Here is a 12729-nt window from a genome sequence, read left to right as displayed (position 1 = left end):
GGACAAGTGAAGAGATATACTACTGGATCGGTGTAGATTATGTCGGAGTTGACTTGAATCTCTTTAAAGAAAGCGAGATATTCGCGCCTCAGCCTGAATATTTTTTATTCATTTTTGTTTATTTTATTTTCAACTGTAATTTATTGTAATTGCGGTATATTACACCAACAAGAGATAATTTATTGTTTTATGCATATTTTATTCTTATTATTAAATATAATTTATTTTTCAAAATTTTGACGACTTAAAAGAAACTGGAGTGATAATAATATTAGTGATGTTTTATTTATTATTTTTTAAATAATGTGTCAAATCAACATAACTATATAAAAATGAACGAAGAGAATAGCATTTTATATTTAAATCAACGTATTGAATTAAACATGGACAAATAACACAATAAAACGAACGATAATTCCAAGAATGACAAAGCTATTCTCAAAAGGATGACATGTAGGTGAAAAACGAATCTAGTAAACATGCAAAATAGGGAAGGTTTCAAGTTTAATTTTGGCCCTTCACTGAATTTGGCATTTAGGTTTGCTCCAAAACATAGTTATTTACTTATTGGGACACCACTTATTTGAGCAAGTTGACTTCGAAAACTAAAGTTGGAAAACTATGAGGAAGAATCAAACAAATAATAATTGCAAGAAAGAAGAATATATTATTCCATCCATTTTAATTTATTTGATAAACATTTCATTAATAAAATTAATTTAGTAAATGACAGTTTTAATTAAAACTTTTTTAAGAGGTGTGTTAGGTCAACAAGGGTAAGTAATATAAAACAGAGAAAATATTATTTTCTCTGATTCATTTTATTTGACATGTTTTTCTTTCCACATTTCTTGAAAATATATTAAGTAAAAGAATTTTTCGCATTTACTCTTTGAGTTTTTTTTTTCAATGTAGTTATTTTGGGCTAACTACTTTTAGTAAGCACAACAATTAAAATGTAACAACAGTCTCATAATGCGATGACGTCGTTTCAAAAAATCTGTGTTAATTGGTGATTTGTTATAAAGTAAAGACTAAATACTAAAATCGAATTAGTATCATAAGAGAAAAATCAAGAAAGAGGAGAAATAGTAGATAGAAAAATGAGAGGAAATTTTGTATTCCTTAGTTTTTGTGTATTTCTATCCATCAAATTACAATGCCTTTTACAGGCATAAAAAGGGTATTATGGGCATTCATAAATTATTTGCAACACTCCCCCTTGACTGCTCATGTAAAATAAAAGTTCTAGTGAAAGAACAAATATATATAGTTATTTAACAAATATATATAGTTATTTTAATACGCATTTATTGCTGCCTCATTAAAAATCTTACAAGGAAAATTCAGTGGGACAAAACCTCGTAAGGAAAAAAGAGTACAACGCGTATTAATTCTCCTGATGAGAACATCAATCCAAAGACTTGAATCTTCGCATTTCAAGTTTGTGCACCATCTTTTTGAAGGTTGCATTTGGTAGAGACTTGGTGAATAAATCTGTCACATTTTCACTCGAACGAATCTTTTGCATATTGATATCACCATTTTTCTAGAGCTCATGTGTGTAGAAAAGTTTTGACGAAATGTGCTTTGTTCTATCTCCTTTTATGAATCCTCCCTTTAGTTGTGCTATGCATGTTGCATTATCTTCATATATAATTGTGGTTGCTTTGTCACATTTCAAACCACATTTTCTCGAATGAGATGTGTCATGGACCTCAACTACACACATTCTCAACTTGCTTCATGAATAGTTATTAGCTCAGCATGATTTGATGAAGTGGCCACGATAGACTGTTTTGTAGATCTCCAAGATATGGCAGCTCCCCCACATATGAACACGTAGACTGTTTGAGATCAAACTTTGTGTGGGTCAGATAAATACCCTGCATCAGCATAATCAACAAGATTGGGACTACAATTGTAAGGCTAAAATAAGCCCATATCGGTAGTCCCTTTCAAATACCATAATATGTGTTTGATCCCATTCTAATGCCTCCTAGTAGGAGCAGAACTATATCTTGCTAACAAATTAACCAAAAAGGATATATCGGGCCTTGTAGTGTTAGCAAGATACATTAGTGCACCAATTGCACTAAGATATGGTACTTCAGCACTAAGAAGTTCCTCATTCTTTTCTTAAGGTCGGAATGGATCCTTATTCATATTAAGTGATCGAACAATCATCGGAGTGCTTAATGGATGTGCTTCATTCATATAAAATCTTTTCAACACTTTTTCTGTGTAGGCAGATTGATGGACAAAAATACCATTTGTCAAATGCTCAATTTGCAAATCAAGACATAATTTTGTCTTTCCAAGATCTTTCATCTCAAATTCATTTTTTAAATAAGCAATTGCCTTTTAAAGCTCTATTGGAGTTCCAATGAGATTTATGTCATCAACATAAACAATAAGTATAACAAACTCAAATGTTGTTTTCTTAATAAAAACACATGGACAAATTGCATCATTTATATAACCTTCCTTAGATAAATACTCACTAAGACAGTTATACCACATACGTCCAGATTGTTTCAAGTCATACAATGATCTTTGCAATCTAATTGAATACATTTTCCGAGACTTTGAATTATATGCTTTTGACATCTTAAATCCTTCGGGAATTTTCATGTATATCTCATTATTAAGTGATCCATAAAGATAGAATGTAACACATCTATCAAATGCATATCAAGTCTCTCGTGGACTGTGAAACTAATGAGATAACGCAATGTTATTGCATCCATAACTAGTGAGTATGTCTCGTCATAATCTACACCAGGCCTTTGTGAAAATCCTTGTGCAACCAGACGTGCTTTGTAATTTTGTATTTCATTTTTCTCATTTCTTTTTCATACAAAGACCCATTTATAACCAATAGGTTTAACACCATCAGGTGTTTGAACTATAGGTCCAAAAACTTCACGCTTGACAAGTGAATTCAATTTTGATTGAATTGCTTCGTGCCATTTTGCCCAATCATTTCTTTGTCAACATTCTACAACAGATTGAGGTTCAATATCCTCGCTATCTTGCATGATTCTTGTCACAACATTGTATGAAAGAATATAATCGACTATTATTTTTTATCGATTCAAATTTTCTTCAGTATCAATTGAATTTATGGATAGTTCCTTATTTCTTTGATTCTCAAGCTCATTAATTCCTTCAAGGATATCAAAATTATTCACATCATGAATTTCTATAGGAGATTCTTTCATGATGTCATCTTGATCTTTTCTTTTTCTTTTTCTAGGATTTTGATCCTTAGAACCTAATGGTCTACCACGTTTCAAACATGTTTTTGACTCATTAGCTATGACACTAGTAGATGATCCTACAGGAACATCAATCCGAATTGGGACATTCTCTACAGAAATATGTGATTTAGTAATTCTTTTCAAATCTATAAATGCATTTGGTATTTGATTTACAATTTTCTGCAAGTGAATAATTTTTTGCACTTCTTTCGCACAAATAGAAATGTGGATCAAGATGAGACAATGATGGATTTTTTCACAAAATTTCTCTTTTGCTTTCACAATTTTCTCTCTCTAATTTTGGAAAAAGTGTCTCATCAAATTGACAATCTACAAATCGAGCAGTAAATATATCACCATTTAATGGTTCAAGGCAGCGAATAATGGAGGGCGATTCAAACCCAACATATATTCCTAGCCTTCTTTGGGGCCCCATTTTAGTGCGATGTGGTGGTGCTACAGGCATATATACAGCACAATCAAAAATTCTTAAATGGGATATATTAGGTTCTTGACCCAAAATCAATTGCAATGGAGAAAACTTATGATAATTAATCGGCCAGAGACGAATAAGTGTTGCAGCATGCAAAATTGCATGACCCCACACAGAAGTGGGCAACCTAGTTTTCATAAGCTATGGTCTTGCTATCAACTGCAGTCGTTTAATTAATTACTCAGCAAGACCATTTTGAGTGTGAACATGAGCTACATGATGTTCTACTCTTATCCCAATCGATAAGCAATAATCATTAAATGCTTGGGATGAAAATTCTGCAGCGTTATCAAGGTGAATTGTTCTAATTTGATTATAGGGAAAATGTGCCCATAATCGTATAATTTGTGCCAACAATTTTATAAATGTCAAGTTACGAGATGACAATAGGCACACATGAGACCATCTAGAAGAAGCATTTATTAGGACCATAAAGTATCTAAACGACCCACTAGGTGGGTGAATAGGTCCACAAATATCCTCATGTATATGTTTCAAGAACGCAAGGGACTCAATCGCAATTTTTGTTGGTGATGGTCTCACAATTAACTTGCCTTGATAACAAGCAGTACAAGAAAATTCACCATTTGAAAGAATTTTTAGGTTCTTTAATGGGTGCCCATTTGAATTTTCTATGATTTTTCTCATCATTATAGATCCAGGTTGTCCCAAAGGATCGTGCCAAAGTACAAAAACATTGGAATTAGTAAACTTCTGATTTACTATAGATTGTGCCTCAATTGCACTAATCTTTGTCCAATACAATCTAGAAGATAAGGCCAAAAACTTTTCTATAACACATGTCTGTCCGAAGACATTTTTGATTATACCCAGATATTCAAAATTCATTCCATCAATTGTCTTGATATGATAACCATTTTTACGGATATTTTTAAAACTCAAGAAGTTTCTCCGAGATTGAGGAGAAAACATAACATTTTTTATTATGAGTTTAGTTCCCTTGAAAAAAATTATAATGGCTTTTTTGAAGCTCTCAATCAAATTAGCACTACCAGAAATTATAGTGACATTTATACTGCCCATATTTAAATGAGAAAAATATTTCTCATTTTTGAATATCGTATGCGTTGTACCAGAATCCATCAAGCAAATGTCTTCATAATTGCTTTGAAAACTATCCATATCTTCAAAAAGAATGAAATAAATCTTTATTAATACTTTAATTATTTATATAATTTATTTCAAAGTAAAAGCTAGATAATATAATAATATATAAAAATATTGATAATTATTTATGTGGACAAATCTTATCAAAAGATTTTAATAAAGTTGAGGGGATAAAGAAATATCCATTATTATAAAGAAATATTCATTATCATAAAGAATTTTTCATTATCATAAAAAAACATTTTCATTATCATAAAGAAATTTCCATTATCATAAAGAAATTTTCATTATCATAAAAAAATATTTTCATTATCATAAAGAAATTTCCATTATCAAGAAAAAAAATTCTATTATTATTAGTGGAAATTTGTAGATTGCTATCTTTAGCATTATTTTATGTCTATTACTAAAAGGTAAGTTTGTAGTAATGCATCAACAAACATTTATTTAATATATATATGTAGACAAGAACAAACATTTATATAATTTATTTCTCAATAGTACAAAAACAACAAACATTAATAATATTATTATTAACAAATATTAAACATGATCATTAAATTCTTCCATATTCACAGAACCATCACCAATCAAATGATCTATCTTTCCTTCAGGGTGGACAAAGAAATCTGTCACATCCAAGTGTGTGAAGGTATCATGATTTTTGGCCATAAAATTAGCTTCAGAATTTTTATCCTTCTTTCTTAGTGATGCCTGATAAAGTTTAACAAAATATTTGGGAGTAGAAAAATCACGTTCATAGTGACTGCTTCCGTCATATCGAAAACAATTTGTTCTAACTACTTCATATTTCTCACCTTTTTATTTTTCCTTTTTATATTGATTTTTCTTTGGTGCATGATTAACATCAGGAAGAGAATTTCGTTCTTGGTCATAATTACGATCATGATCACGTCCACGTCCACGACTAGGATCACGACCTCTTCCACGTCTAGCGTGGTGGGAGTACACCTTATTCACTTCAGGAAGTGGTGTAGATCTAGTAGGTCGATTCTCGTAATTTTTCAATAACAAATCATTATTTTGTTCAGCCACGAGAAGATGAGAAATCAGTTCAGAATACTTTTTGAAACCTAGCTCTCGATATTGCTGTTGTAGGAGCACATTCGAGGCATGAAATGTGGAGAACGTTTTTTCCATCATATCAATATCACTAACCGTGTCTCCACATAGTTTCAATTGAGAAGTAATTCTGAACATGACAGGATTGTATTCAGGAATAGACTTAAAGTCTTGTAGCCTTAAATGCATTCAATCATATTGTGCCTTTGGATGTATGACCATTTTCAAGTGGTCATATCTTCTTTTCAAGTTATCCCACAGAATGAGTGGATCCTTGACCGTGAGATATTCAATTTTTAAAATTTCGTCAATATGATGACGTAAGAATATCATTGTTTTAGCATAATTTTGTTTTGATGCTATATTTTCAAGTTTAATGGTGTCTCCGAGACCCATTGCATCCAAATGGATTTCAGTATCTAGTACCCATTAAAGATAGTTCTTGCCCGTGCTTTGAAGGGCAACGAACTCAAGTTTAGTCAGATTAGCCATAATAAATAGAATGAAAATTATAATACCTTAGCCTTCAAACTTTGAGACGGTAGAATCTCGTGCTGATAATGTGTTATAAAGTAAAGAATAAATACTAAAATCGAATTAGTATCACAAGAAAAAAAAAGTGGAGAAATAGTAGAGAGAAAAATGAGAGAAAACTTTGTATTCCTTGGTTATTGTGTATTTCTATCCATCAAATTACAATGCCTTTTATAGGTATAAAAAGGGTATTATGGGCATTTTTTTTAAGGAAACAGATCTTACACGAGGCTCCCACCTCTCGTGTGCGGCCAGGGGTTGAGCCGCTCACCCCCAAGCTGTATTATACATAAAAACAAAAAAATACACGGAGGGGGACATAAACCTAACCTCCAATCCTATGGTGGTTCATAAGCCGACCATCCTACTAAGGGCAGCCAACTCATCCCCGATACAAGCACATGAAAAAAAAACCTAGAAACTATGCACCTAAAGGAAATGACTCCTCTCGATACAAAGAAACTAGAAAAGCATAAATAAGGGAGACTCTCCCTTTACATAAAATAAAGGAAAAATCTAAATAAAACTGGGGATGAATCCTCATAAATGCTATATATACAACAAAAGTAGCGTAGACGATGAACATCAAATAACATGGCTAAGATATAACATGGAAAATCACAAACACTGCAATTGGGTGCTCAATCCAAGGATGCAACACAAAATAGTAGATCATGGAGGCTTTTTAATCCGTTTGGTCTTCCTCCGTCTGAAGCTGGGCAGGCCGACTCTATCTAGCATGTAGTAACCTCGAGTACCACGAGGTAGCTGCTGGAGGGTGGTGTAGTGGCCTGGAGTGGTAAGAGTGTGACTGTGCTTGGAGAGAGCATCCGCAGTGAAATTTGCCTCCCTGTATACATGCCTGCAAGAAAAGCGAACAAATAATTTGGAAATACCAACAAGGTCCTGAGTTACCTGGTGAAGGCTCCACGGAGGTTTAGTCTGATGATTGATCCATTTAGTGAGCAACTCCGAGTCAACTTCTAGGATAACGTGCTGAAAACCCTGTTGAATGCACCATTTAAGCCCATAAACTGCCGCCTCTAGTTCAGCTTGATTGTTGGTTCCCTCCCCTAACGGTATGGCGTAGGAGAAGATGAATTTACCCATGTGATCTCTTAAGATGCCACCCCCCCAATTGCCCCCCGGATTACCCAACGCGCTGCCGTCAGTATTCAGCTTGACGAAACGGAGTTGTGGCTTAATCCACGAGACTTGGGTGATCTTCATCTCATGAGTACACTTATCTATGCAGGAGATGGTGTGGATCCAGTTCGAGGGCCAATGGATATAGGGGTACGCGACTCTAAGAAGATTTGAGATGTCCTTGAAAACTGCAAATTTCACTCTCGCCAAGCTAGAACTCTTCCCCCCGTATTTGCTCGCGCACCTATTCTTCCACAAATTCCAACATATAAATATTGGGGTGGAATGGAGGATAAGTTTGTGAGCTTCTGTGCGGTACTTGCGAAGCCACCAGCTCATAACAAGAGGTTTGAGGGGTGTGGCTTCATGCCTTATGCCTAGGGAATTTGAGAAGTAGTGCCAAATATTCCTAGCGAAATGGCCAGTGCTGAAAATGTGCTCTATGGTGTCCGGACCTACACTGTAGCAGCAATAGCATGGTGTGGAAACGTAGCCAAATGCAGTGATCTTTTCCTCTGTTGGCAGCTTGCCTCTAAAAGCCCTCCACAACAAAAAGGAGCATTTAAAGGGGATGTTTTTGTGCCAAGTGTAATGGTCGGATAGTGTCTTGGTCCGGTGTTCCCTCACAAGCTGCCATGCCGAGGAACATGTGAAGTTCCCATTGGTATTCAGCTTCCAAATGGCCTGATCCGGTGTGTTTCCTTGCAGCTGAAGTGTGAAAGAAGTAATGAGAGGAACGAGCTGCGCTGGTGCCAACTGATTTAGCATATCGATGTTCCATTGGCCATCTATACGAAAATCAGCTACCCTCGCATTGTTTGCTCTTCCCAACTCCTCCCTATAGTTGGCTGTATTATGGGCATTTATAAATTGTTTACAACATGATTAAAATTTAAAACAACAAACACTTATAAATTTTTTGAATGCTTATAAATGAGAAAATTAAAAATCTGAGATTGCATAAAAAAATATTTTGTACGCTGAAAATGCATAAAAATATTAATTACAACGAATTAATAATTAATTTATTTTTAAAAAATCGTGGCTTTAAGAAAAATAAATTGATTTTCAAATAACAGAAGTATTAATTATTTTTGACGGATCCTCGTTAAATAAAATCGGGGAGCCCTCGGAATTACCAGATTTGCACAGCTGGGAAGACTGTAAATTTCTTCTTTCCGGTGATCTTCCCGTCGGAGAAGATGATCGTTTGCGTTGCCGTCGTCGGTCACCAAGTACTTGACTTATCCTCTTTCAATTTACTCTTTCGTCTTTTAACAACTGAATTAGATATTATTATTATTGACGTTTTTTTTTAAAAAAAAATTGATTATGTGATACAGAACAATCCGCTTTACATACAGAGCTTCACTGAAGCAGATGATGCCCTAAAGCTTCATCACATTGTTCATTGCTCCCTTGATGTTGTCGACGAAAGAGGTTTTCATTTCTCACCAATAAACACAAAAGCAAACACCTATCATCTGATTTTTGCTGATCTAGCTTAAAGTTGTACTATCATTTGATCTGACGCTGTAATATCTTGCGGTACTTGATTTTAGCTATAAGAAATGAACTTAGTTTAGCTACTAGTATTAAAAAAATTACACTTGATTCCTAACTATGGTTTGTCTGGGTTTGGAAAGATCTGTGCCAGTATAATTAGGGTTTTTGAGGCAAAATGTGCATAATTAGAGCCAATCGTAGCTAGTTAGTTTTATTCATCAGGAGATTATAGCTAGTTAGTTTTATTCATTCAGGAGATCCTTCCTTATTGTAAAGCAAGTACTTCGAATAAGATCTGGATCAGAAAACTGTTGAATGATACAGTTATCTGCATTTGTGTGGCTAAAGAAGCTGTCTTTCGTTTATTTTTGTTCTATATTTGATTATCTCTGGTAAAATGCAATCAAATTGCAGAACCAGTAAACAAAATCAATTAAACTTTCCTTCAAACACAAGGTGTGATCGCAGTGGATTTTTTTTTTGAAAAGTAGCATTTGAGTTGAAAGTCTTCTCTAGATACCATCCTTTTTACTTATCTGGAAAATAAAGGGGAAAAGGATAACATCTTTTTAAACGTCAAGTCCCATAGTCAAATTACTAAATCAGAAAGAAGAAGTCAAAGTACTTGGATAATGAATAGCAGCTGGGGAATACTGTTAGATAGTCTCAAAATCTTAATCAAGTTAATGGACTACTATTAGATCTTACATTACTGAATGGCAGCAGAGACTTTACTAGGTTTAGGTCTCTTGTCAAGGCATACAGTTCATAAAAGATTTGATTCTGTTGTGATGTATTGTGTGGAAACTAAAAGGAAGCTGCTGCAAATGGAGCTGTTTTTTCTAAACACAATCATGATCCTGACCTGTTATGGCTTCATGAATAAAGTCTTGGTTTACCAGAGAATATTGGACAGTCAGACAACTATCGACTGACAGTTTCACTACCTGCTACTTGACGTATCAGACATCCTGTTTTCCGTGAACAAATTAGCTCTTTAATAGGAGAAGAGAATTTACTCTAAAATCCAGGACAATGGGATTGTGTTATACAGTTCTTATCGCTTGATTGTACTTTGTGGACTTAAATATTTTCTAGCCATTTATTATTTTACTGAGAATTTTGCTTAATTAACACAATGATATCAACACTTAGTTAGCATTGTTACTTTTTGACAACTCATCTGTTGTTTATTACAGTGAACAATCCAAAAAAATCCAGCCCCACTCTGAACGAGACATTTCTTGGCCTTCTATATCCAACTGAAAACTACAAAGTGTAAGTAAATACTCTTAATCTCTCTTCATAGAGAAGCTCTTTTTTTTGGTGGTGCAGATTTGGTGGTATGATTTTTGAGCTATGTTACATAAACTCTTGATCTGTGTAAAATGGGTGTGGTGGCTGTTTCATATTGATCTTATGAAATTCACCAAAATCCTGCTTACGAATGGATGTAGCCCATACCGGATGAGTAACTGCAGATACACTGAATAAAAAGCATAGTACCCGAGTCCACTTACCTTTGTGAATATATAAGATCATTGACATTTAACCTTGTCTTCCACCATGTATAATAGATCTGATGATATGTTTTCAGGTATGGTTATTTGACTAATACAAAAGTGAAACTTATATTGGTAACAACAGATCTTGATATTAGAGATGCCGATGTGAGAAATGTAAGTGCTGAATCTCTCCTAGTTTTTCTCTTATATTGGTTGATTTACTTCCTCTTTCCCTGTTCCAAACCAACCTATCTGGTCCTTCTAAGGAATAATGCATTTTCAAGTTAAAGTAGTAAATTTAGTGATCCGAGGTTGATAAAAATCTGATAGAAGTGGAATTATTCTTCATCTTCTTTCTGACTAGGGTTCTGAAATAATTTGTATGTTGGAAAGACCATGATGTTTTTTTTTTTGTTCTTTATTGTTTATGACAAAATAAATATCTGAAAATTTTATCTCGACCCATTTAGGTAGACAGCTAAAAAACGTGGACAAACAGACTCCTCTTGTGTCTCAGATCCTTTAGTAGTGCATCTTGTTACATTTGATGACTTGTTCTTGGTAACTCTTTGACGAGCTCCTCAGTTATTATCTTTGTTACTAAAATCAAGTGGATCAGTATGTTGGGTGTCTGTGTCGAAAGAAGCCAGTGGCAGTTTTATTACCTTATATCTTGGAATGGAATGGAATGTTCATTAGGATAGGTTTCTTTATCACGGTTTGCTGTTAGCATATTCATCTAAATATTAGCTATTTCCTTTTTTTATTTTTTGAGAATTATAAACATCACGTATTTCCCTAAATTGAAAACTAAGGCATAACTCCCCTATGTTTAGCGCAGTGAAGCAATGATAGGATATTACTTTTGTTTTTATAACTGTGGTTCCGGGCCACCTCGACTAATTTCACAGGGTACCTACTGCCTCTCACCATCACAGAGACCTCATGGATATTACTGTTATCACATTCTTACAAATCACTGCAGTTAGGAAAAATTTATGAAGAAAAACATAGAACCAAAGCTTACAAACATCTGAACTGTTAAGACAATCTAGTTTCCCAGGTTGACCAGTTCGCCACTTGCCTAAGGGTCAGTCTTCCATAGTAAAAAACAGTAACGTAGTCCCTGGTACGTAAAACTACATTAATGTATTTTGATGGCACAAAAAGAATGGACATCCAGTCTCTCAATGTAAAACACAAAACCACTGTTATCATCATGAATGAACTACTGCATAGTCCTCCAGCTTGATTAAATGGTACCTCTACGTGAAAACTGGGACGAGGGAAACCGGGAATACTTTGTTTGAATGATATCAATGGATATATGTTGAACAAACACTGTTGATACACATTATGTTCCAGATTTCTAACTTCTATATCTTGTATGTGAAATGTGGTGATCAGCCTTTATCATAGCAGCTTGCTTAATCTTGTTTTGGTGGACACAGTTTTTCAGGAAATTTCATGCCGCATATGTTGATGCTGTGTCAAATCCATTTCATGTACCTGGCAAGAAGATAACATCCAGAACTTTTGCTGAAAGGGTTAGCACTATCGTCAAGTCTTTTGGTTTGAGTTCAGCTGTTTGAATGACTGCTATCGAAGTCATTTTGCAAGGCACTCCAGTCTACCTCTGCCCCAAGCTGATAACAAATTTAGGAGGAATAGCATATTTTTGCAAACTAGCTGAAGGGTATTTGTCAAATTTGCTACCTCGCATGACATTAACCAAAACAGACAAGTACTTTCTGTGTATTTTATTTCATTGATTTTAAGAATTACTGAACACAGTGTGGAATAGGTAATCACTGGTTTCATTTTGGGTCATATGTACTTGCTAGACAGTTGCATTTTGTTCAAGTAAACGAAGTTTTCTGATAGAGTCACCATAAATATTTAATATTCTGCTCTGCATCGTAGAACACTAGATACTATTAGGATCATAATCTTCTCTAATTTTTCCATTTTTTCCTCATCTTAAAAGAAATGAGGTTATATTAGTGCAAATAAGATTTGTTGAACGTTTCGAGAAATTAAAGAAATAAAGTGTGAAAAGTGTTGTTAGTTG

At 34.2% G+C, this 12729-nt stretch overlaps 1 protein-coding gene across 1 annotated transcript; it reads left to right on the top strand.

The window, feature by feature from the left end:
• The first annotated feature begins 8720 nt into the window (after positions 1 to 8720).
• On the top strand, positions 8721 to 12541 carry LOC129885303 (uncharacterized). The gene is made up of 5 exons (XM_055959535.1): positions 8721 to 8882; positions 8991 to 9087; positions 10353 to 10431; positions 10751 to 10832; positions 12110 to 12541. The coding sequence occupies exons 1-5, from the start codon at positions 8850 to 8852 to the stop codon at positions 12248 to 12250; spliced, it is 432 nt and encodes a 143-aa protein (XP_055815510.1). The 5' UTR covers positions 8721 to 8849; the 3' UTR covers positions 12251 to 12541.
• The last annotated feature ends 188 nt before the right edge of the window (positions 12542 to 12729 follow it).

This window comes from Solanum dulcamara, chromosome 4 (genome assembly GCF_947179165.1).
Source record: "Solanum dulcamara chromosome 4, daSolDulc1.2, whole genome shotgun sequence".
In the NCBI taxonomy this organism is placed as follows: Eukaryota; Viridiplantae; Streptophyta; class Magnoliopsida; order Solanales; family Solanaceae; genus Solanum; species Solanum dulcamara.
This window is presented reverse-complemented; position numbering and strand designations above follow the sequence as displayed.

Bases quoted from the DNA above. Each gene is read 5' to 3' on its own strand.
- LOC129885303 (XM_055959535.1), top strand. From the start codon at position 8,850: ATGATCGTTTGCGTTGCCGTCGTCGGTCACCAA. The intron at 8,883-8,990 runs GTACTTGACTTA...TATGTGATACAG, and splicing joins TTGCCGTCGTCGGTCACCAA to AACAATCCGCTTTACATACA. The intron at 10,432-10,750 runs GTAAGTAAATAC...ATATGTTTTCAG, and splicing joins CCAACTGAAAACTACAAAGT to GTATGGTTATTTGACTAATA.